The sequence below is a fragment of the Mobula hypostoma genome, chromosome 1, assembly GCF_963921235.1.
Source record: "Mobula hypostoma chromosome 1, sMobHyp1.1, whole genome shotgun sequence".
Classification (NCBI taxonomy): Eukaryota; Metazoa; Chordata; class Chondrichthyes; order Myliobatiformes; family Myliobatidae; genus Mobula; species Mobula hypostoma.
Window position 1 is genome coordinate 97,839,092 of NC_086097.1, and position 26,694 is coordinate 97,865,785.

At 43.1% G+C, this 26,694-nt stretch overlaps 1 protein-coding gene across 2 annotated transcripts in view; it reads right to left on the reverse strand.

Annotated features, from left to right (window-relative positions):
- The window catches only part of eif2ak4 (eukaryotic translation initiation factor 2 alpha kinase 4), a 158,014-nt gene that overhangs the window by 36,000 nt on the left and 95,320 nt on the right, over positions 1 to 26,694 (reverse strand). For both annotated transcript variants that reach the window (XM_063053324.1, XM_063053315.1), the window contains exons 21-24: positions 11,572 to 11,808; positions 8,944 to 9,019; positions 5,236 to 5,357; positions 3,714 to 3,763 (exon numbers count right to left, since the gene is read on the reverse strand). In XM_063053324.1, the coding sequence (XP_062909394.1) occupies positions 3,714 to 3,763; positions 5,236 to 5,357; positions 8,944 to 9,019; positions 11,572 to 11,808 (485 nt within the window). The remainder of the gene's footprint in view (positions 1 to 3,713; positions 3,764 to 5,235; positions 5,358 to 8,943; positions 9,020 to 11,571; positions 11,809 to 26,694) is intronic.

The window sequence follows — 26,694 nt, forward strand, 5'->3', positions numbered from 1 at the left end:
ACAGATTCACCACCATCTAAGTAAAGAAATTCCTCATCTCCGTTCAGAATCAGAATCAGGTTTAATAACACTGGCATATGTTGTGAAATTTGTTAACTTTCCAACTGGACGACCCTCTATTTTGAGGCTGTGCCCTCTGGTCCTAGACTACCCCACCATAAAAAACATTCTCTTCACCTCCATTCTATCTAGACCTTTCAACATTCGATATGTTTCAGTGAGATTCCCCCCTCATTCTTCTAAATTCCAGCGAGTACAGGCTCACAGCCTTCTATCGCTGCTCATGTGATAACCCTTTCATTCTCATGAACCTCCTCTGAACCCTCTCCATTCTCAGCACATCTTCCCTTAGACAAGGGGCCCAAAACTCCTCACAATACTCCAAGTGAGGCCTCACCAGTGCCTTATAAAGCTCCAGCATTACATCCTTGCTTTTATATTCCAGTCCTCTTAAAATGAATGTTGACACTGCATTCACCTTCCTCACCACTGATTCAACCTGCAAATTACCCTTCAGGGAATTCTGCACAAGGAATCAAAAATTGCTTTGATTTTTTTTAAAACTTTTCTCCCCATTTAGAAAATAGTCTATGCTTTTATTTCTTTTACCAAAGTGCATGATCATACACTTCCTGACACTGTATTCCACCTGCCAATGCTTTGCCCGTTCTCATAATCTGTCCAAGTCCTTCAGCAGCTTCTCTGCTTCCTCAGCACAACCTGCCCCTCCACCTATCTTCATATCATCCACAAACCTGGCCACAAAGCCATCAATTTCATCATACATTGTTGTTCTTTTCCACACCTTGTGGCATTAGGTGGCATTTTTGCCCTTTCTGTAGCATTTGACTTTTTTTTTTAAAAAGAGGCCGAGTTGCTAGCTTGACACTCAACACAGAAGGAAAGTGTACGAGCAGCCGGCTGAATTCAAACTCAGGACCATTGGCCTTGAAGTCCAGTGCTGATGCTAAGACAACACCAAACAGCCACATCATACATATTGTTTACATACAACATAAAAAGAAGTCCCAACACAGACCCCTGTCTGAAAAGGATCCCTTTCTTCCCACTCTTTGCCTCCTACGAATCAGCCAATGCTCTATCCATGCTAGTATGTTTCTTGTCATACACTGGGCTCTTATTTTGTTTAGCAGTCTCAAACTGCTGAGTATCTCAGAAACTGCTGGTCTCCTGCGATTTTCACGCACAACAGTCTCTAGAGTTGGTGCAAAAAACAAAAAATAACCTGCGAGCAGCAGTTCTGTGCGTGAAGATGCCTTGTTACTGAGAGAGGCCAGAGGAGAATGGCCAGAGTGGTTCAAGCTGACAAGAGATCACACATTACAACAGTGGTGTATAGAGGAGCATCTCTAAATGCACAACACATTGAACCTTGAAGTGGTTGAGCTACAACACAGAAGATCACACCAGCTTTCCACTCATGTGGCCACTTTATTAGGTACACTCCTGCATCTAATAAAGAAGACACTGAGTGTACATCTAAATTTGCCAAGCATACTTAGTGAAGTAGAAAATGAGAGTAAATGTTTAACTAAAAGTAACTGAGGCAAAGGGATGTGTAAAGGACAACTTACTCTTCTTTACAAAGAGTTGCTGGACCAGGTGATTAAAAAGCAGTCCAACTAAAGTGTTTAAGCTGGGAGTTGATAACTGAACGAGGTAAAGGGCTGAAGAAGGAATCTGATAGGGGAGGAGAGGAGAGAGTGGAACGTGGGAGAAAGGAAAGATAGGCACCAGAGGGGGATGATGAGCAGGTGAGAAGAGAGGGGTAGGAGGGAACACAGAATGGAGAATGGGAAAAGAAAAGTTAGAGAAATGGATGTTCATCAATATTAAATCAATGTCCCGTTGTTCTGTCATGCTAATAAAATAATGCAGGGACTATTTTAAAGAGAAGCAGGGGAATTATTCCCAGTGCCCTGGTTAATATTTATCCCTCAACCAAGAGCAGGAAGATTATCATCTGCTCATTGCACTCTTTGCATAACACATGTAAACTGGGTGTCACATTTCAATGTTACAATGAATATATTTCATAACAACTTCTTTAGCTGTGAAGTGCTTTTAAATGTTTCGTGACCACAAACATACCATAGGTTAAATTACTAATGGTATAACTTCAGGTCTGCTCACATGCAGCGCTGAGAGGGAGAACCAACTTGATCTCATTCACACCAACACATCTGCGGTACATATGGCAGCAGTAATCACTGAAAGATTTGCTGCATACTCTCAGTGGTCACATTATCAGGAACACCTGCTCATTAATGCAAGTATCTAATCAGCCAATCACGTGGCAGCAACTCAATGCATAAAAGCATGCAGACATGGTCAAGAGGTTCAGTTGTTGCTCAGACCAAACATCAGAATGGGGAAGAAATGTAATCTAAGTGACTGTGGCTGTGGAGTGATTGCTGGTGTCAGGCAAGGTGGTTTGAGTATCTCAGAAACTGCTGATTTTCACTCACCTCTAGAGTTTACAAGGAATGGTGTGAAAAACAAAAAAAAAAAATCACCCAGTGAGTGTCAGTTCTGCGGGCATAAACACCTTATTAATGAGAGAGGTCAGGTGAGAAAAACCAGACTGGTTCAAGCTGACAGGAAGGTGACAGTAATTCAAGTAACCACATGTAGCCCCCGGTAAGCCTCAGGTTCGCTCAACTCGCTGTCATCTAGGGCAAGCAGCCTTCAGCCCCGCCAAACTGGGCAACTAAGTTTGTGTGGTTGCTGTGTGATGTACCCCACCCAGCCAAATAACAGACAATACACCATATACCAGTAAATGATTACAATTTATAGGTATTACTGGAACTATGTAATTAATAGAGATAAAATATAAAAAGAAAGTAAAAGGCGCCAAACTTATCAAAGTTCAACCTCTTCATGTACAAACAGTTGGAGCTCTAGTAATGATCCTCATTTCACCATTCGATCCCCTCTGACCACCTCGACCCGCCGCCTAGGACCAACCAGAGTGGTCAACCAGACGCTCCACATGAGTCTGTCTTCATCTCCTCTCTTCGCCGAAGACCCTGGACCTCGGGACTCCGGCTCGGGATCCGTCCCATCGGCCCGCTCACAGCATTGCATCCACTCTCTCTCTCTCCCCATCATGCCTTCTGCCCAAAAACCCGCGCATCACAATAGCTTACAGACACACAAGAAAGATTAACACCTATCCCAATTGGTTAACAAATGGATACAATCCTCCTTATCAGTAATATAACCCAAACAAGCTGCTAGAAAGAGAACCACTGTCTCAGCAGTTAATATCACATAGAAGCCATTTTAATTATAACATAACAAAGAAGCCATTTTAATTAACCTACGCAGTAACATAAAAGAAGAAACCCCTTACACACATATTACAACAGTGGTGTGTAGAAGAGCATCTCTGAATGCACAACATGTCAAACCTTGAAGTGCATGGGCTAGAGTCATACTTGAAGTACAAAGGGTTGCTGTGTTTTCAGGAGACCAGTACTTGCCCCACAAGCATCACCACCCAGTAATGACAGGCAACAGGGAGAGCAGTCAACTTTGCCTTTCTGCAACCCAAATGTTAAGAGGCTCGTCAGTCACCAAGGTCATCCAATTCTGCCCAAAATGTGAGACTGACATGGTCTTCAAATTTCAGGCAAGCAAATAACCCCCAACACATTCAAGCTGCTGCAGTAGCCTCTTCCACTCACCTTTTTAAATTGGTGATGCGGTTTCTTACCACAAATCTCGCAAATGGCACCTAAACAAAAGTAAGAAAAAACATATGCACATATAACCAATTCTTTGGGTAACTAGTTTTCGGTTATAATTAAACATTATTAAAGTAACATTTTCAAAAGTTTCTTTATATGAACAAATCTGCTATTTCATGGCCAAAGTAATTGCCGATCTCTGCTAGAAGGCATCTATTAACTCAAATTAATAGATTTGGTTTATTCATAAGATCAGGGAAACTTGGCAGAATTGGCTTGCCCACAGAAGGAAGAGGGTGGTTGTAGAATTTCATAAATGACTTAGAAGAGGGAGTGTAACGGTGGGTTAACAAATTTGCAGATGAGATGAAGGCTGCTGGAACTACAGACAGTGTAAAAGGCTGTCACAGGTTGCAACAGGACACTGACCTGATGTTCTACCCAAAAAAGTCTGAAGTGATTCACTTTGGAAAGTTGAATTTTAAGGCAGAATACAGAGTTAATGGTAGGATTCTTGACAGTGTGGAAGAACAGAGAGATCTTGGGGTCCACATCCATAGATTGGGGGTCGTTAAGAAGCCACGTGGTCTGTTGGCCTTCATTATATAGGGGATTGAGTTCAAGAGCTACAAGGTGTAAAACTTGGTTAGTCCACACTTGGAATACTGTGTTCTGTTCTGGTCACTTCATTTCAGGAAGAATGTGGAAGCTTTAGAGAGGGTGCAGAGATTTGCTATGACTCTGCCTGGATTGGAGAGCATGTCTTATGAGGACGGGTTGAGCAGGCTAGGGCTTTCCTCTCTGGAGCGAAGGGGCATAAGAGGTGGCTTGATGGAGGTGTACAAGATGATAAGAGGCATAGATTGAGCAGCGAGCCGGAGACTTTTTTCCAAGGCAGAAATGGCTACCATGAGGGGGCTTAATTTTAGAGTGATTGAAGGAAAGTATACAGTAGCTGTCAGAAGCAACTTTTTTGACACAGAGTGGTGGGTGCGTGGAACATCCTGCCAGGTGAGGCAGCAGAGATGGGATACTCATCAATAGAGACATGGATGACAGAAAAATAAAGGGCTATGTAGGACCAAAAGGTTAGATTGATCTTATCGTAGGTCAAAAGGTCAGCACAAATAATGGGCCAAAGGGCCAAACTGTGCCATAATGTTGTATGCTCTTAAAAATAAACTAACGGTGCTGGAAATCTGAAATAATAAAGAAAGAAAATTCTGGGAACATTCAGCAGTCAGGCAGCATCAGTAGAAAGAGAAACTCTTCCTCTTAGAACTGAAGAAAGGTCTCTGACCTGAACTCTGTTTCACCTTCCACAGATGCTGCCTGACCTGAGTCTTTTCAGCATTTTTGTTTTTAAAACATCTTTTCAATTTTATTTCTCTAATTAAGAAGAGTTATAATTACCTCATGGACAGAATACACAAGGGAATAAAGTGATCACAGCCAATAACCACAGACATTCCACATGGGACACACCAATGCATGTGGTCAATATTATCACACGACTTACCCTAAGGTTAAGGGGAAGCATGACCAACATTCCACTATGGTCCATGAAGTGAACTCCTTCACTACTCTCATACAATTTTTTGTTCTTTGGCATAATTAGTGGTGTGTTCACATAAGTGGCACCTGTAAAAAGAATTCAGATGTTCATACAAAGCTAATACTTCCGGTCACTCATGGACATTGTCAGACAGTGGAGTCAGGTGGTCTCGAAGTTTGGGTCATTCGTGGGTTGAGCTGGGTAACAGTACCGAGATTCAAACAGCATAAGAAGAGGCCATTCGTGTCATCATCCTTGTGATAGCACTTTAGTAGTGCCATTAATCCCACTATCTCACCTTCGCATCGTCTTGTAAGTTTACTTTCTACAGGTATTTATGTAATGCTCTTCTTAACCATACAACCGAACAAGCAATATGTTCACTGATTCTTCTGGGAAAAAATGTTTCTTCTCCAAATAATTATCTTTAATCTGTGTGTTCTGATTATTGATCCTCTTTCAATATCGCCATTGACTCATAAACACTAGTAATAACTTAAAAACCTGTAAAAATTAATCTTCTAAGCTCAAAGGAGAAACCCCCAGTTTACTGATTTCACCTCCATTCCTGTAACAATACCAACTGTGGCACAACAGATACAGCTGCAGCATCAAAGCACCCGAGACCCAGGTTCAATCCTGACCTCAGTGCTGTCTAGGTGGAGTGTGCATGCTATCCCCATGGGTTGCCTCCAGATGCTCCATTTTCCTCCCTTATCCCAGAGATGTGCAGATTGGCTGCTAGAAAATCCCCTTAGTGCACTTACAGACCCCTCAGTTAACGGCAGGGCTCAACGGTATAAAAGAGGATGGGAACCCCTGCCCCCATGTGTGGGTGAATGCCTGCTCGAAGAGGAGCTGAAGAGAATGTGGGGAGAATTTTTTTTAAATGGCTTGTCGTAAGAAGAGAGCAAAATGGGTGGCGATGACTGTACAGACTCAATGGCTGAAGGGCCTGATTCTGTGCTGTATCTGAATACCCTGGCCTAGATCCAGCAAGTCTAATTAGTTTCAATTTTATCAGCACCTCGTCTACAGTGCTTCATTATTTACTGTTTAATTTTGTTCATCAGCTTTCCAAATTCTTTTCCCTTTCCCTCAAAATTACTCAGGTTTTTTTTTTATCATACTTGTGCCTTTCTCAATTACATTATCATCACTATGATGATATGGGGTGTATGGGGTGTGCAGGGAGGGGTGGCACCTCTGGTGAAGGGGCTTACCGTGTCCATTCTGGGGCAGCTCATTCACCTTCAGTCCCCACCGGATACCCGTGGCTCCAAGTAGCTGTTGGCAGGTGACAGCAGCCACTCCGCGGTACACCACTTTGACAGGCCGGCGAATCTAGGTGAGGGACCCCAGTGAGATAGGGACATGCATGTCCTAGCATGCAAAGTCAGCTCTGGTGGATCTACAGTGAGAGCCAATGGCCAGAAAGGTGGTTCTGCAACGCTCCATGGAGAACGAAGACCATGATAAGGCACTGAAGATATCATGGTCATCCACTGCAACCAAGGAAGACCCCAGTTTGTGACGATCGTTTGTACCACAGGAGCCGGACCTCTCAGGTTGAGCGCATGGAGCTGCCCCAGTGTTAACAGCTTTGCCACTCAGGTCTCGTGTTATTGTCGGACATGACAGACAACACCACTAACATCACTATTGCATGGGAGTCCTTAAGTTATTTCTTTATCTATTCTGATCCTTGTTCTGGCTTTTACCGGGCTGATTATACATAACGATTGCTGGCACACTATAAACCTTGCCCTTTTCTTTCCTCTTTTTGGCAGGTTATGTGGGAATAGTTGAATCACTGAAATCAAAATATACAACACAAGCCCATTTGTATCTGGCTGACAGAGCTATCTATCCTAAACCCACCTTTCAGCAATACTCCAGCAGTCAGAGCACTTTGTAACCATTGACAGATTCTGTTTCCATCTCCTTTTCAGACAGACCACTCTTCTATCAAACACCTTAAATCTGCGTCCCCGACTTTTTCAACCTCTGTTAGGAGCAACAGGGCTTCCTACTTGTTCTATCTAGGAAGCCTACACTGAGACATGCAGCTTGTCTCCCTCAGTCGCCGCTGTTTCAGAACTAAAAGACTGTCTAGTTTATTTTATCTTTGTCAAACTGCAGATAGAAGTTTCCTGGCCATGTTCTCAGAAATCTCCTCTGCAAAGACAGAGATGAGGCAGGAAATTCTGCCTCACAAATCTGATTCAGTTTTTTGAAGAGCTAATGAAATTTGATGAAGGCAGGGCAGAATATGTGGCCCACATGAACTTCAGCAAGGCCTTTGACAAGGTCCATGAGATGGGCTACTCCAGAACATTAGATTACATGAGGTACAGAGTACCTTCTGTGGAAAGAGGCAGAAGGTGGGAATGGATTAGAGGTCTATAACCAGTGGTGTTCTGATGAAGGGTCTTGGCCCAAATTGTCGACTGTTTACTCTTTTCCATAGATGCTGCCTGGCCTGCTGAGTTCCTCCAGCATTTTGTGTGTCGGGCTTTTGATTTCCAGTATCTGCAGATTTTCTTGTTTGTGGTGTACTGCAGGGATCAGTACTGGGTCTTCTGTTGTTTGTCATCTATATTGATTAATGATTTGAATGACAATGGTGCCAACATGGTTTGTAAATCTGCAGATGACAGAAGAGGCGTGTGGACAGTCAAGGAGCTTGTCTAAGGTTACAACAGAATGCTGATGAACTGGGGAAGTGGGCCAAGGAATGTCAGATGGAATTTAATTTGGACAAGCGCGAGGTGTTGCATTTTAACAGTTAAATCAGAAAAGGACTTGTACAGTAAATGTTAGGGTCCTAGCAAGTGTTATGAAACAGAGAGAATGAGGCCAGAGGTACTTAGCTCCCTGAAAGAGGCAATACAGACAGGGTGGTGAAGAATGCTTCAGACACACTTGCCTTATCAGTCAGGGCAAAGAATACAGTAATTGGAACACCTTGTTGCAAACGTACAACTCACTGGTGAGTCCACTCGAGCAGCATTGTGTGTCACTCTCGCTCCCAGCTATAAGAAGGATGCTATTAAGCTAGAAAAGATGTTGAGAATATTTACAAGATGTTATCAGAACTGGAGGGCTTGAGTTATAAGGAGAGGTTGGATAGGCTAGAACTTTTCTCCCTGGAGAATAAAAGGCTGGCGGGTGACCTTATAGAGGGTTATAAAAAGTGGGTGATCAGTCTTTTTCCCAGGGTAGGTGCATCTAAAACAAGATGACAGAGATTTAAGGTAAAGGGGAAAGATTTAAAAGGGACCCAAGGGTGGTGAGTATATTTAAGCAACACACAGAAAATGCTGGAGGATCTGCAGATTCTCTCGTCTTTATGCCATTACAATATTTAAAAACATTTGGACAGGTAAGAGATGGATATGGACATTGGGCTGTATGACTCTATGATTTTATGTAATTGAAGCAAGATTGGATGCAGGAAAGAGAAGGATCCACATCATCCTGAAGTTTTACCTTGTATTCTATTCAGAGCCGAGGACTGTCTGGAAACAGAACACGCAAACGTCTGATGGAGCTTGAAACACTTTGAAGTAAAGCAAGCAGGCTAACGTGACAGGGGCTCACGCGGGCAAGTGACACGTGGTGTGGTTTGAGCAGTCGATATGGACAAGGTCGTCACAATGTATTACTCACCGTGCCTTTTGAACATTCGGCACACCGTCTCCCGCACAAACTCCTGCACCATGCTATGCTGAACTGAGAAATTGTTCTGAAAACAGAAAATTATTTACATTTTTGAACAGAACAGACTAAATTACAATCTGAACTACGTTCATCATGGGCTCTTCAGAACAAAGAGATTAAAGCACTAAAATAAAAGTTTTCCTTTGCCACCAGCACTACGTCACCACAAGATACACAAATTGGGTGGGGCCCATCATCATTTTAGAACTGACTCCGCTATGTGAAGTTGGTTTCAAAGTGCAATGCAGAGGCAGGGATGAGGCTGCAGGTTGGTCTTAAGGGAAGGACTAGGATGAGGAAAATTATTCATTGATTACCGAGGCCACACTCAATCAGAGAGAGAACAGGGAGTGCAGTGGGGAGAACTCAGGAACCAAGGCACACAGGCTCTGGATTTCTTCCCCTCATCTTCACCCACCTATTTTCATCAACTCTAGTGATGAGGACTCATCACAACAGATCATGCCATCTTTGCATTCTCCATTTAGCAAGTAAAGTCACTGCACTGTTGATTATACAGGATTTTGTGTATCATTGGCCGGATTCAGGCAGAATTCTAACGCTGAATCAATCAACTAGACTGTGGTAAAAGCACAACATAAACGATATTGCATTCCAGCAGTGACCACACTGACTTGTGTTGAGCACTGGCTGGCGAGCACTATACACACCTCATCAATTACATTTTAGTATTACACCCAAATCAACACACAGAATATGACAAAGAATGTAAATGGTTCACTGAAGTTAGAAGCCTCTCATGTTTCAAATAATCACCACTGTGTTGTTCTACTTTGTACTTTCTGCAAAAGAAGGTGAATAAACTTGGTGCATTCCTAACACCAAAAGAATAAAGAGCAGAATTGGCCATTCTGCCCATCAGGGCTGTTCCACCATCCAGTCACGACAGATTTACCTTTCTCAACTCCATTCTCCTGCCTCATCGCCATAATCCTTAACCTCCTTACCGATCAAGAACCCATCAGACACTGGTTTAATACATCCAATGACTTGGACTCCACAGCCCTCTGTGGTGTGAATTCCACAGATTCACCACCCTCTGGAAGAATAAACAACTCCCTAAAGGAATGTCCCCTTATTCTGAGGTTGTACCCTTGGATCCTCTCTGCATCCACTCTATCCAACTCTTTCACAGTCTGGTAAGTTTCAATGAGATTGTCCCTCATCTTTGTTAACTCCGTCAAGCGCAGGCCCAGAGCCATCATACATTAAGCCTTTCATTTTGGGGATCATTCACTGTCTTTATACTTCAGTGCTCATACTACATTGCTACAAGCTAATCTTGATCTTATTCCTATTGTCCAGATATTTTTCTCCTCCTCTTCATTTCCGTGACAGTCCAAATCCTGAATAGCCATGTGTCTGCCCTTAAAGAACTCTGCCTGAAGATTTCTAAAATCTTTGCAAAGGTGTGGGAATTTGAACAAAAATTTTCTCAGCTTATTCATAAATCAATTAAGAAGGCAGTGATATGTCCTGGCTTCCTAGACTGGAGCTGCACCGGGGACAACCATTTGAACAATTTCTTTTCAGAGAAAGCCAATGAATGATCAATGTTAACAGTCAGGAATATTTTATTCATGAAGTTCTGATGCCGACATTTCTGTAAGAGCTACAGATCTTTTCGACCTGTTTGGTGAGGAATTAAAACAGCAGAGTGCAGACATGTTCAACTGCACTATGTCAAGTTTTGTTTATTCTTCCCCTTTCCCAAACACTCCAGTACCCCATTCCCCAAGCAATCCTCTGCACGCCATTCCCCCAAACAATCCCCAGCACCCCATTCCCCCAACCAATCCCCAGTACCCCATTCCCCCAGCAATTCCCTGCACCCCATTCCCCCAAACAATCCCCAGCACCCCATTCCCCCAACCAATCCCCAGTACCCCATTCCAACAATCCCCTGCACCCCATTCCCCCAAACAATCCCCAGCACCCCATTCCCCCAAACAATCCCCAGCACCCCATTCCAACAATCCCCTGCACCCCATTCCCCCAAACAATCCCCAGCACCCCATTCCCCCAACCAATCCCCAGTACCCCATTCCTCCAGCAATCCCCAGTACCCCATTCCCCCAACAATCCCCAGCACCCCATTCCCCCAACCAATCCCCAGTACCCTATTCCCCCAGCAATTCCCTGCACCCCATTCTCCCAAACAATCCCCAGCACCCCATTTGCCCAAACAATCCCCAGCACCCCATTCGCCCAACCAATCCCCAGTACCCCATTTCCCCAGCAATTCCCTGCACCCCATTCCCCCAACCAATCCCCAGTACTCCATTCCCCCAGCAATTCCCTGCACCCCATTCCCCTCAAACAATCCCCAGCACCCCATTCGCCCAAGCAATCCCCAGTACCCCATTCCCCCAAGCAATATCCAGTACCCCATTCCAACAATCCCCTGCACACCATTCCCCCAAGCAATCCCCAGTACCCCATTCCCCCAAGCAATCCCGAGCATCCCATACCCTCCAGCACCCCATTCCCCCCAGCAATCCCCAGTACGTTGAAGTCGTCCCGTGAAGGATGTGCTTGACAGCATCTGTTCCCTACCTTATAAACATCAGAGTCATAGGTGAAATCCATGCCAGGAGTAATACGTTGGGAGAACAGCTGAGTGACCATGGTTCGGTAAGCCTTACTGCTGGTGTTGGCCAGGGTGTGATGCAGCATTTCGTGCAGTTCTGACTCTTCCATTTGGGGTGGAGGGAGGAGGTCACTTCTCAGCAGCTCAACTGCAGTGGGGCGTTTGGTTGGGTCATGATCCAACAACCAGCCAATGATACGTTTCTTTAAAGAGAACAAACATCAATGAGATGCAAAGTTTATTCACAACTTGTATGAGAATAGAGAGCTTGTATTGAGGCACCTCAGAAGCAGCAGAACATTCAGCCCATCAAACTGGTCTATGTACTCTGATCAAGCCTAATCAACAACCAAGCCTCCACAACCATCTTGGGAGGAGAATTCCAAAGGGTTGCTCCTCATTGCTCCTGATCAGCACTTTGTTTACACTGCCTAGGATAATGATGGTTAACTACTTAATAATGGTCAGGGGTGACAGGGGTAAACAGGGATGCCTGGGGTGCATGGGAGGGGTAGCACCTCTAGATGGGGGGCTTGTCACACTCCTTGGAGTGGCTTGTCATCTATTGGTCCCCACCAATGCCCAGCTCTCACCTGTGGCTCCCCGTAGCTGTTTGCATGCGACAGCGGCCACAACCCGGGCAACGGCTTTGACAGGCCGACTAAACCAGGTGAGGGTAGCCGACGGGTCTGAAACCCTTGGTGAGATAGGGAGTGTGCTCATCCCAGCATGCGAAGACTGCTTCGGTGGATCAGGCGGAGGAAACCCCGGGTGTTCAACGGCTGAGAAGGCGTTGCAGCAGAGCACTGTGGAGTGCTTAGGGCATGGCAGAACACTGAAGAAGACGCGGACATCCAATGCAGCCAAGGAGGTTGCCGGACGTAATGATTTTTCGTGCCACTGGATCCTGACTTCTGAGGCCGAGATAGTGGGATCGTCTCTGTGCAAGGCTTTTTCACTTTAATATCTTTCACGCACTGGTTACATTGTGCAACTTTCAATTCCTACCAATCTTCTACACTGAAACCACCAGTGGCTACACTTCCTTTTGGAAAGGAAAAGTGCAAGATGAAGAGAGGATTCATGGAGTTGCATTTGCAGTCAAGTCCAGCTTCCTGAAACAACTCTCTGACCTGCCCGTGGGAATCAACGAAAGGCTTATGTGGCTACGTCTGCCCCTCAGCCACAAACGTCACACAACAGTCATCAGCACTGGTGCCCCCACCATGACCAGCAAATACGAGACCATTGAACAGTTCTACACCGACCTTAGCTCTGTTCTGCGCTCAGTCCCTGCCAACGACAAACTAATCCTGCTCGGTGACTTCAATGCCCGAGTAGGCTGCGATCACAGTCGCTGGGAAGGGGTTCTAGGCAAACATGGTATTGGCAATATGAACAGCAACGGCCTCTTGCTCCTTAGCAAATGTGCAGAATACGACCTCCTCATCACAAGCACAGTGTTCAGGCTGGTGAACAAGTACAAGACAACATGGATGCACCCAAGATCCAAACATTGGCACATGATCGACTACATTATAATAAGTCGCCGAGACATCCGAGATGTCCTCATCACCACAGCCATGCGAGGAGCGGAGTGCTGGCTGACCACAGGCTTGTCCACACCACATTGAAGCCACTATTGCTCCCCACCATCCCAAGCGCCCTAAGTTCATCGGAACAGCTTCTAACACTGCCAGACTCCAAGAGCTGCTGTATCTTTTCAAGTTCCAGACCACCCTTGATGAGAAGCTGTCTGCCAACGGACCACTAACTGGTGGGGCAACCCGGAAGTGGAATCAGTTTAGAGAGATGGTGACGGAGACAGCAAAGTCAGTCCTCGGCACCAAGGACCGGAACCACCAAGATTAGTTCGACGAGAATGACGGTGCCATCAAAGATCTTCTGGCCACGAAGAACAAAGCATTCATGGAGTGGCAAAACGACCCAAGCTCCATTTCCAAAAGAGAGAGGTTTAAGTCCCTTCAGGCCTATGCCCAACGGGAAATTCCCAAGATGTACGACCTGTGGTGGGACAGGAAAGCTGAAGAGGTGCAACGCTTCACCGACTTCAACAACTCGAAGCTGCTCTTCAACTCCGTCAAGATGATCTTCAGCCCTTCAAGATCTGGCTCATCTCCACTGTTATCCGCTGATGGAACCACACTGGTAAAGGACAAAGAAAGCATCCAACACAGATGGAAAGAGCATTTCAGCCAGCTCCTGAACTGCCCTTCAAGTGATTCCTTGCTGAGTGCCTTGTACAGTTCAACAGGTATTCCATCCTTGCCGGGCGTCTTGCCACTGCTCACCTGTGTGGTAGCCTTCTTGACTTCACCTATCGAGGGAGGATCATCTAGTTCCCCGTGAATAGGCTGTTGGGGGATTTGGTCCCGCGACCCAGGTTAGATGAAGAACCATACCTCGGCTTCCATCTCAGCACATTGCAGCCTTCCAGATTCAATGTCAAATTCTACAATTTCAGGTAACTTGCTTTCCCTAACAGTATCACAACTGGCCACTTCTCCTATCAGTGATATTGACTCTCTCCATTAGCACAGCCTGATCTGCTGGGCAGGTCCCACAGCCCTACATTTCTTTCATCTGTATAACTGCCCTCATTTCATGCTTTTTATTACTTTATTTTCTAATTGTCTCTATCAGCTCACCAACCAGATGACCTCTACAATTTATTCCCCCCCCCCGTACCACATCAGAGGTATTCCCCTTTGTCCTACCATTTATCTCACCCCTACTTACTTTGCAACTTAAAACCAACTTTTCTCTGAGAGAGACCTGGAACATTAACTCTGTGGCTCTTCCCAAAGTCACTGCCAAACAAGCTGAGAGATCACAGTATTTATGTTGTTATGACATCAGTGCATTTGCTCTACAAACATTTCTTGGAGCAAAATCTCTTCCCAGACCACAGGTGAATGTGGACTTCCACACAGTCTCTTTAAAACTGATGCAGAACTGTTTCTCCTTGGTATTGTAGAAGCAGCTCAATCAATCAGCTACAATGCTACTACATAACCACGCAAGGTGTCCCAAAGAACTTCATAACCAGTGAGGCACTTGTAAAATTCAGTCAGAGCTGACTGGATTTTATAAGTAAATTATTCCAAATAAATTAATTGCACAAGTAAACAAGCTCTATTTTATTTTAAGACTGTTGGTTAACTGGTAACAGAAATATCCAAAGTTACTTTGCATCAATCTCACAGAATCTTTGCTTCTACCTAACAATGCAGCAGTCTGCAATTCACTGTTACATTTAATCTCTGCTGATACTATAACTTTCTCTCAGTAATATCCTGGGTACATCAGATTAGATCATTCAGTTAATCTCCTAGAATCCCATTAGAACATACAGCCCCGCGGCTGAGAATCGCAAGCACTGCCACTCCTAAGGGGAGCGAGTGAACAGCAGCACAGCTAGTAGAACCCATGCCTCACAGTTCCAGTGACCCACCATCAGCTCCAGCGTCTGGTGTTGTGTGTGGGGAGTTTCAATGTTTCCTCATACATCACAAACAGCAGTAAATTGGTAGGTTAACTGGCCACTGCAAATCTCTCTTGAGGTGTGGTAGAATCTTGGGAGACTTGATGGGAGTGTGGAGAGAATAAATTGGAATTAGGATAGGATTACTGTAAATGGATGCTCGATCATCAGCATGGACAATGTGCCAAAAGGCCTGTGTCACTATTGTACAACTCCACGGGATACAAGATCCTTCTGGAGAACGTAGTAGCGTGCTCACTCGATGACCACATCACCCTCAACTGGCTGCAGGGGCCGATCCGAGACCCACGCATTCTGGTGCAGTGTAGACACAAGTAAGTGGTGCCTGTGGTTAGTGGGTGGGTGTTTTGGTTGTTCCTTCCCTTCTTTTGCAGCTGCCACTTGTTCTCTCAGCACAGCAGAGGTCACTGTCACGTAGCACAGCTCTCTCTCCATCAGATTTCCCTCAGGTGCAAGGTCTACTCAATGTAATGTTGAATTTCTTTAGGGTGATTTTTTTTTGTAATTTTTTTTATTGAAGTTCATCATCGAACAAACATTTCCATAAGATGTATTTCAGATACTGTACATATATATCATATAATCATATTTGTCACAAATCTCCACACAATATTTATCTGAGGTATACACTTATAGAAAGGAGAGGAAAGAAAGAACAAACGAAAGAAGAAAACTATGTACAAAGTAGGGAGTGATCTTTTTCTTACAACATATTCATTGACTTGTGAGAATAAAATCAGGCCTATGGGGTGTAATGTAATTAAACTATTTTTCCCAGAATGAATCAAATTGTTCCAACTTGATTAACAGATGCTGTTATCTTCTCCATTTTGTAAATGTCCATTGTAATTTCCATCCATACATTTAAAGTTGGGCTCTCCTGTGATAATCATTTCCTGGTAAGGGTCTTTTTACCAGCCACCAGCAGTATATTCATTAAATATTTATCTCTTTTCAACCATTCTTGAGGTATATACCCAAAATATATGGTCTTACTCTCTAAGGGTATTTCACATTTAAAGATATCTTGTAGGGCATTATGTATCCCACTCCAATAGTCTTTGATAATGGAGCATTCCCAGAAAATATGATAATGGTTTGCATTTTGATTTCCACAATTTCTCCAGCAAACAGGGAGGTTACTATCATAATGGGATTTCTGAGAGGGTGTAATAAAATATCTTATCAAGTTTTTCTACCCGAACTCCCTCCATTTCTGTGAACTGGTACAGTTCCATTGATACCTCCATATTATTGTCCAGTCTTCCTCAGATATTATTATCCCTCCTTCCTTCTCCCATTTTGTTTTAATGTATGAAGTCAAATGTGTTTTAAGATTTGACAAACCCTTATACACGCTTGAAATGATTCTACTACCGTTGTCTGAATTATACGCTTTTCTAAATAGCTATATTGGACATGTACTTGCCTTGGTTACATATTTAACTGTCCTATTAACATACTGTCACATCTATAAATACTGATAAAAGTTTTGTTTTTCTAATAAGTGTTTCTCTTTGAGCATTTCAAAATTATAACTTTCATTATATTGCAAATAGCTGTTATTCCTTTAGCTGTCCAGTCCTTAAATCTAGCATCCAGTTTATTTGGCATAAAATCTGAATCATGTGCAGACCATTTAAGAATTGCAATAACCATTTTCCATATCTTAAGAGTCCATTTCACCCACGATTTATCAGTAGTATTTATGTAACTTTGTAGGTTGTTATCAGCCAAAATCGCCTGTGTGGGGATGGAAAGTATCCTCTCCTCAATGTTTTTCCATTGAGCGTCATATGATGGGTTGCACCAGCATATCACGGCTCTCAACTGTGCTGCAAAATAATAATCTCCAAGAGAAGGTAGGCACCATCCCCTCCTTTCCTTGGCTAATCGCAAAGTTTTGAGACAAACTCTAGGCCTTTTACCTTGCCATATATATCTTGATAGCATCTTGTTCCATTCATTGAATTAATTTTGGTTAATCTCTATTGGTAGGGTCTGAAAGAGATATAGTAGTCTGGGCAGTATATTCATTTTAATAGATTCAATCCTTGAACTGAGACCAAGGAAAGGAATTAGGCTCCATCTTGTTATATCTTCCCTAATTTTTTTTATATATAGGCTGATGATTGCATTCTGATAATTTTGCCAAATCTTTTGGCATAATGATGCCCAGATATTTGACAGACTCTGTTTGCCATGCCCAAGGATATCTACTTTCAATTTCTCTTGGTGGGCTATAGTTATATGAAAGTAGTTGGGTTTTATCTATGTTAATCTTGTATCCTGATAATTGGCCATATTGTTCAAAAGATTGCATCAATTTAGGTAAAGAGTATGTTGGTTGCCCTAGATAGATCAAAATGTCATCCGCGTAACAGGCCAATTTATGTTCTGTCCCTTTAATAGTAATTCCCCCAAAATCTTCATTTTGTCTGATGTATTGAGCTAATGGTTCCAGATAATATGCGAAGAGTAACGGTGACCATGCACAACCCTGTCTCGTGCCCCTTTCTACGGTAAAACTATTAGATAAATATCCATCGATTTTAATCCTAGCAGTAGGATTATCATACTGCCTGTAAAGTTTTAATAATTGTGTTATGTAGACCAAATCTATGTAAAACTCTGTAAAGAAAATTCCAATTAACCGAATCAAATGCCTTTTCAGTGTCCACGCTCAACACTATTGCTTCAATTTCATTCTTTTATATGATCCATAATGTGAAGTGTCCTTCGTATATTGTCTTGTGTTTGGCGTTGTTGTATAAAAACTGTCTGATCATTATGTATCAGTGTGGGTAGAAACTCTTCTAATTGTTTGGTCATGATGGAGGTAAATATTCTATAATCCACATTAAGAACAGATATTGGTCTAAATGACCCACACTCCATTTTATCCTTGCCTTCAGTACTGTTTGAGTACTGTTGGGGGGGGGACAGCTTACCTGGGGGAAGTGACAGTGGCCGTGCCTCTGGCACAGAGTCCGGCCCTGTAGCTCAGAAGGGTAGGGAAAGGAAGAGGAGGGCAGTAGTAATAGGGGACTCTATAGTAAGGGGGTCAGATAGGCGATTCTGTGGATGCAGTCCAGAGACACAGATGGTAGTTTGCCTCCCTGATGCCAGGGTCCGGGATATTTCTGATCGCGTCCAAGATATCCTGAAGTGGGAGGGTGAGGAGCCAGAGGTCGTGGTACATATAGATACCAATGACATAGGTAGGAAAAGGGAAGAGGTCCTGAAAGGAGAATATAGGGAGTTAGGAAAGGAGTTGAGAAAAAGGACTGCAAAGGTAATAATCTTGGGATTACCGCCTGTGCTACGCGACAGTGAGAGTAGGAATGCAATGAGGTGGAGGATAAATGCGTGGCTGAGGGATTGGAGCAAGGTGCAGGGATTCAAGTTTTTGGATCATTGGGACTGCTTCTGGCGCAGGTGTGACCTGTACAAAAAGGACGGGTTGCACTTGAATCCTAGGGGGACCAATATCCTGGCAGGGAGATTTCCGAGGGCTAATTTAGGAGACTTTAAACTAGAATAGTTGCGGGGTGGGAATCAAATTAAAGAGACTAGGAGAGAGGAGGTTAGTTTACAACAGGGGGATGGGAACAAGTGCAGAGAGACAGAGGGGTGTAAAATGAGGGTAGAAGCAAAAAGTAGTAAGGTGAAAAGTAAAAGTGGCAGGCCGACAAATCCAGGGCAAAAATCAAAAAGGGCCACTTTTCAACATAATTGTATAAGGGCCAAGAGTGTTGTAAAAGCAAGCCTGAAGGCTTTGTGTGTCAATGCAAGGAGCATTCGTAACAAGGTGGATGAATTAAAAGTGCAGATAGTTATTAATGAATATGATATAGTTGGGATCACAGAGACATGGCTTAAGGGTGACCAAGGATGGGAGCTCAGCATTCAGGGATATTCAATATTCAGGAGGGATAGACATGAAAGAAAAGGAGGTGGGGTGGCATTGCTGGTTAGAGAGGAGATTAATACAATAGAAAGGAAGGACATTAGCTGGGAGGATGTGGAATCGATATGGGTAGAGCTGCATAACACTAAGGGGAAGAAAACGCTGGTGGGAGTTGTGTACAGGCCACCTAACAGTAGTAGTGAGGTTGGGGAAGGCATTAAACAGGAAATTAGAAATGTGTGCAATAAAGGAACAGCAGTTCTAATGGGTAACTTCAATCTACATATAGATTGGGTGAACCAAATTGGTAAAGGTGCTGAGAAAGAGGATTTCTTGGAATGTATGCGGGATGGTTTTTTGAACCAACATGTCGAGGAACCAACTAGAGAGCAGGCTATTCTAGACTGGGTATTGAGCAATGAGGAAGGGTTAATTAGCAATCTTGTCGTGAGAGGCCCCTTGGGTAAGAGTGACCATAATATGGTGGAATTCTTCATTAAGATGGAGAGTGAGATAGTTAATTCAGAAACAAAGGTTCTGAACTTAAAGAAGGGTAACTTTGAAGGTATGAGACGTGAATTAGCTAAGATAGACTGGCAAATGATACTTAAAGGGTTGACGGTGGATATGCAATGGCAAGCATTTAAAGATCACATGGATGAACTACAACAATTGTTCATCCCAGTTTGGCAAAAGAATAAATCAGGGAAGGTCGTGCACCCGTGGCTGACAAGGGAAATTAGGGATAGTATCAATTCCAAAGAAGAAACATACAAATTAGCCAGAAAAAGCGGCTCACCTGAGGACTGGGAGAAATTCAGAGTCCAGCAGACACACATAAAAACTGACTGTAAAAGCTTTTATAGATATGTGAAAAGAAAAAGATTGGTTAAGACAAATGTAGGTCCCCTACAGACAGAAACAGGTGAATTGATTATGGGGAACAAGGACATGGCAAACCAATTGAATAACTACTTTGGTTCTGTCTTCACTAAGGAGGACATAAATAATCTTCCAGAAATAGTAGGGGACAGAGGGTCTAGTGAGATGGAGGAACTGAGGGAAATACATGTTAGTAGGGAAGTAGTGTTAGGTAAATTGAAGGGATTAAAGGCAGATAAATCCCCAGGGCCAGATGGTCTGCATCCCAGAGTGCTTAAGGAAGTGGCCCAAGAAATAGTGGATACATTAGAGATAATTTTTCAAAACTCTTTAGGTTCTGGACTAGTTCCTGAGGATTGGAGGGTGGCTAATGTAACCCCACTTTTTAAAAAAAGGAGGGAGAGAGAAACCGGGGAAGTATAGACCAGTTAGCCTAATATCGGTGGTGGGGAAAATGCTAGAGTCAGTTATCAAAGATGTGATAACAGCACATTTGGAAAGCTGTGAAATCATCGGACAAAGTCAGCATGGATTTGTGAAAGGAAAATCATGTCTGACGAATCTCATAGAATTTTTTGAGGATGTAACTAGTAAAGTGGATAGGGGAGAACCAGTGGATGTGGTATATTTGGATTTTCAAAAGGCTTTTGACAAGGTCCCACACAGGAGATTAGTGTGCAGACTTAAAGCACACGGTATTGGGGGTAAGGTATTGATGTGGATAGAGAATTGGTTGGCAGACAGGAAGCAAAGAGTGGGAATAAACGGGACCTTTTCAGAATGGCAGGCAGTGACTAGTGGGGTACCGCAAGGCTCAGTGCTGGGATCCCAGTTGTTTACAATATATATTAATGACTTAGATGAGGGAATTAAATGCAGCATCTCCAAATTTGCGGATGACATGAAGTTGGGCGGCAGTGTTAGCTGTGAGGAGGATGCTAAGAGGATGCAGGGTGACTTGGATAGGTTGGGTGAGTGGGCAAATTCATGGCAGATGCAATTTAATGTGGATAAATGTGAGGTTATCCACTTTGGTGGCAAAAATAGGAAAACAGATTATTATCTGAATGGTGGCTGATTAGGAAAAGGGGAGGTGCAACGAGACCTGGGTGTCATTATACACCAGTCATTGAAAGTGGGCATGCAGGTACAGCAGGCGGTGAAAAAGGCGAATGGTATGCTGGCATTTATAGCAAGAGGATTCGAGTGCAGGAGCAGGGAGGTACTACTGCAGTTGTACAAGGCCTTGGTGAGACCACACCTGGAGTATTGTGTGCAGTTTTGGTCCCCTAATCTGAGGAAAGACATCCTTGCCATAGGGGGAGTACAAAGAAGGTTCACCAGATTGATTCCTGGGATGGCAGGACTTTCATATGATGAAAGACTGGATCAACTAGGCTTATACTCGTTGGAATTTAGAAGATTAAGGGGGGATCTTATTGAAACCTATAAAATCCTAAAGGGATTGGACAGGCTAGATGCAGGAAGATTGTTCCCGATGTTGGGGAAGTCCAGAACGAGGGGTCACAGTTTAAGGATAAAGGGGAAGCCTTTTAGGACCGAGATTAGGAAAAACTTCTTCACACAGAGAGTGGTGAATCTGTGGAATTCTCTGCCACAGGAAACATTTGCGGCCAGTTCATTGGCTATATTCAAGAGGGAGTTAGATATGGCCCTTGTGGCTAAAGGGATCAGGGGGTATGGAGGGAAGGCTGGTACAGGGTTCTGAGTTGGATGATCAGCCATGATCATACTGAAAGGCGATGCAGGCTCGAAGGGCCGAATGGCCTACTCCTGCACCTATTTTCTATGTTTCTTTCGGTATAGCTGAGATTATCACCTCCTTCCAGCTGGGTGGCATTTGTGCCTTTCTTAGGGCCCAGTTCAGTGTGGGGAGTAAAACAGGAATTAACTCATTTTTAAATTCTTTATACCACTCTGCTGTATAGCCATCTGATCCTGGTGACTTGCTTAATTTAAGCACACTAATTGCAGTTTTTAGTCCAGCTTCAGTTATGTCAGCAGTCATCGTTCTATTTTGTTCTTTGCTTAAAGTGGGTAACTAAAGAATTCAGGAAGGGGTCAGTTTGGGTTATGCTTTCCCCTGGAACTTTGGAATATAGTTTTATAAAACATTTCAAAAGCTTCTTGAATTTCACTTAGCTTATTTTTATCACTTTTGTTCTTGGATCCCTAATTCTATGAATTGCATTTTCTGCTATCTTTTTTTTCCAGTTTCCACGCCAGTATTTTCATAGATTTAGATCCACTTTCATAGTGTCTCTGTTTCAGAAACATTTTTTCTAGTTCCTTCAGCATATTTTGTAATTCCTCTAATGTTCTATTCCTTTTTTTTCTTGTATGAAGATATCGTTATAATTTCTCCTCTTAAGACAGCCTTCAGAGTATCACACAGAATGGGAGGTGAAACCTCTCCATTATCATTGAATTCTAAGTAAAGACCAATTTCTTTTTTATTTTGTTCCTTAAAATAGGGATCATTGAGTAGATTTTAATTTGGTTTCCAAATAGTATTCTTTGGTTGTAGGTCAAAATCAACAGATAAATATATAGGTGCATGGTCACTTACATCTATTGTCCCAATTCCACAGGTGTTTATTTTGTCTTTATCTTTTCCAAATGTTATGAAATAGTCTATTCTTGTATATATGGAATGGGGGGCAGAATAATGAGTGTAATCCCTTCTGTCGGGGGAAAAGATCCCTCCATATATCAATTAGACCAACATCCTTAAAAAGAGTGTTAACTTTCTTATGTAAGGACTTTGTTTCATAAGTTTTTCTATTGGAAGCGTCTAACTTCGGTTGTAATTGTAAATTTAAGTCTCCCCCACATATCAAGAGACCTTCTGTTTCCGTTACCATATTATTAGTAATTTTCTGGAGGAAACTAATATAACTTCCTGGGGGTGCGTATATATTCAATAAAGTAACTGGATTTCCATCTATATTCCCCCTTACCAGAATATATCTGCCCTCCTTATCTCCCATTTCGAATACTTTTTCAAAATTTAGCTTGCTTGAGATGAGAATAGCAACTCCTCTTCTATGTCCTGATGTATATGAGGAAAAAAACAAATTAGTGAAGCCCATTCTCTTTAATTTTCCATGTTCATTATCACTTAAGTGAGTTTCCTGTAAATATACTACATGGGCTTGTTCTTTTTTCATTTTTGATAGAATTTTACTGCATTTGATTGGATTTAACAGCCCATTGACATTAAAAGAAATGAATTTTGCTTTGTCCTTAGCCATGTGTATTTATCTGTTAGTATATCATTGAAATTTGCAGAATATAATTTAATCGATCTACTCCCTGAACAAATAAGAGCCAAGAAATGCGAATAATAAAAAAAAAGGTAAGGAAGGAGTGATTCCAAAAGGAGTGAATGAATGAATAAAAAAAATTGAGTAATATAAAATCCACATTATAATACGTATTTCTCGAAATAGGTATATCACCATCTATTTTTGCTTCCGTTTAGTTTATCAGTACTTTTAAAGTTAGCCAAACCTTATGGCTCTTCTGGAGGAGGTGAGGGCTGTCTTCGGAAAACTCAGTCTCTTCCTGATATTCTCTCGCCCTCCTCCCGTCCCTGCTTTCTCGATTCTCTTACTATTTCCCAAGCAGATCGGGATAACTGCTCAGCCAGGCTTTCTGACCACGCTAACGGGCAACCCTTTGCTGTTCATGTCTGTAGTCGCCTCTTCCACCATCTGATATAGCTGTATCCCTCCTTCGTAAAACACCCTCAGTTTAGCAGGGAACGGGGTTTGGAATTTAATCTTTTCTTGCTTTAGTATTCATTTCGCTTCAGAACATTCCTTCCATTTTTGTAGGACCGCTACGGGGTAATCACGATCGAAGTATATTAACTTCCCGTTCCAAACACCCTCTTCTTACCCCAGGCCCTTCATAGAATCTCTGCCTTGCTCTTGAATCAAAGGAATCTAAGTACTATTGAGCGTGGCTTACTTTCTCTGTCTCCGAAAGGCCTCAGGGCGAGCGCACGATGCATCCTCTCAATTTCAATTTCAATCTCCCTAGTCGGGGGAATCGCCAGTGCTTCCCGCAGCAGCTTGTCTCCAAACTCCATCATCGACAATCCCTCCGCTCCTTCGGGAACATTGTATATCCTGATATTTTTCCATCGCGATCTTCCCTCCTGGTCACGCAATTTACTTTCCTGTTGATTTAATACTTTTATCGTCTTACTTAGTATCCGTTCCATGTGTTGAACGCGATCTTCCACCTTCTCAATTCGAGTCTCTGCCACCGCTATTTTCTGATTGACATTGGCGAGCTCTGACTTTATATCATTGAGTTGCTGCTTTATATCTTTTTGGACTTCCCTTATCTCTTCCAGAATCCTGATCATATTTGCCGCTTCGCCTGAACAAGGCCCGTCAGCCTCGCTAGCACGCGCACGCGTAGGAGAGCCGCGCGCTGCACCTCTCTCGTCCATAGGCTCCGCAGTGATGCTTTTTTATCTCCATTATTTTTCCCCATTCTTGCCCCCCTTATCAATTCAGATATTTTCGAAAGATCTTATATTTGATGGAATAACGGGGCAAAATATGCGTTTTTCCGGAGGAGCTGTTGATTTAAGCTGCCATTCTGGACGATGACATCACCGGAACCTCTTCAGGGTGATCTTGATGTTATCTTTTAGGCGATTCCTTTGCCCATTGGGGGTTCACTGACTTTCCTTTACCTGGGAGTAAAGCATCTGTTTGGGGAGACGCAAAGTTGGCATTACTTTATTGTGGTGGAAACATCGTTCATGTTGACCTCCTCCAGTACGCTGGTGTTGGTGCATTAGCCCTTCCAGCCGATCCTCAAAAATCTTCCAAAAGGATCTTCGGTGCTTTTGTTCCAGGGCTTTCAGGTGTCTACTGTAGGTATTCAACTCTATATAGCACTGTAGGAAAGACAACTGCTCTATGGACCAAAAGTTTTGTTTAGACCTGTCAGCCACAGTCTTCAAAGACTCTTTCCTTGATCTTGTGTAGAGTCCACTAGCACTACTCAGGTGGTGGTTGGCCTCTGAGTCAATATCTGATTTTGTGGAGAGAATGCTGCCAAGGGCGATACTGCTAGCCTTTAAGGAGGGCTGAATAAATGGCTGGTTGGGTGGTGGCTGATATAGGATCTGTGTATTTTTTACTTTCAAAACAAGACTCAGGGCTCTATATGCCCTGGCAAAGGTATTCAGGATACAGTGGAGCTTTTGTTCAGAGCGCGATACAATGCCTTTGTCATGTGCATACTGACACTCCATGGTAGTAGTGGTCCTGACCTTGTTCTTGGCTTTGAACCAGCTGAGGATAAAAAGCCTGTTGTCCATTCTATTTCAGATTGGCATTCCCCGTGGCAGGTCCCAACCACTGAGGCCAGGATGTGGCAGCAATAAAGATGACGAATACGGTGGCACAGGGTATTTGAACATTCAGAGGTGTCTCCCACTGCAGGTATCAATAGAAAGAAAGCACTGTCAACATATGTGACTGTGATTGAAGGACACTAAAGCTGCTGAGAAAGAAGTCTTTATTCAACACAACAAGCAGGTATCATTCTGGAGACACTCTCAGTAGAGGCTCACAAACTCAAACTGCATCACATTTCTGAGACCCTTAAGATCAATGGTAATAGGTGATTCAATGCTGTTTCAATGGCTACAATTACATCGTTCACTTTAATAATTTGGGTTGACAATGCTTCCTTTGATTTGCACATAAACAGTGGGAGACACCTCTGGAAGTTCAAATACCTTGGCTGGATCACTTTGCTGAACTTAAACAATGGTGCAAATGCCTTAAACCCATAGATAATGCAAGGCAATTAATATCTTAATTGGCTGATGCATATGCAATTTCTTGGTCTGTGCATCAGCCTGTGCTTGCAACTTCAAATTTACAAAAAAAACTTAAGACTAATTGCAAGCTTCCTGAATTTATAAGAACTGAAGACTGTTTCACATTTGAATTAATATCAGCTATAATCACATAACTCCAGAATACTCCTGACATGCAGAAGCCTCTATTAGTAAGTAGTTGTCAGGGCAGCCATGTCTTGACGGTATACACAGAGAGCCTGGCAGACCTTTATCAAATCTATGAAAACCAAGTACAAGGGTTGTCTTTGTTCACAGCATTTTTCCTGCAATTCCTGCTGTGAAGATTATGTCTGCAGTATCACCAGATGGATGGAAACCACACTGTGATTCAGGGAGTACTGCAGACAGCAGTAGGAGTCGGTGGACAAGAATATGTACAACCCACACAAAATGCTGGAGGAACTCAGACCAGGCAGTATCTATGGGAAAAAGCACCTTGCTGCCTGTTGTTCACAGGAGGGAGATGCCTCTGTAATCACCACTATCTGCCTTGTCTCCCTTCTTCAATACAACATCAACTCAAATGGAGTACCACTTCTCACCATATGTGCTGAGCACAATCTTGTCATCACAAGCACTTTCTTCAAACAGAAAAACAAATTCAAGGCATTTTGGCAGCACTCCCCATCCAAACAGTGGCACCTCACTATGTCATTGCCTGATCTATAACTATCACAAGGGCCATGAATGGCAGAGATGACAAAGCAGTGGAACGGGTCAAACCAGTTCTAAAGGTGGTGAAACCGGGCCTGAGGGTACAATCTCTGCACTGCAGGACTGTTTGATAATATGAACTGGAGAATGTTCAGGGAGGTTGCTACCTATGGCAACCATGTTAACATTGAGGAATATGT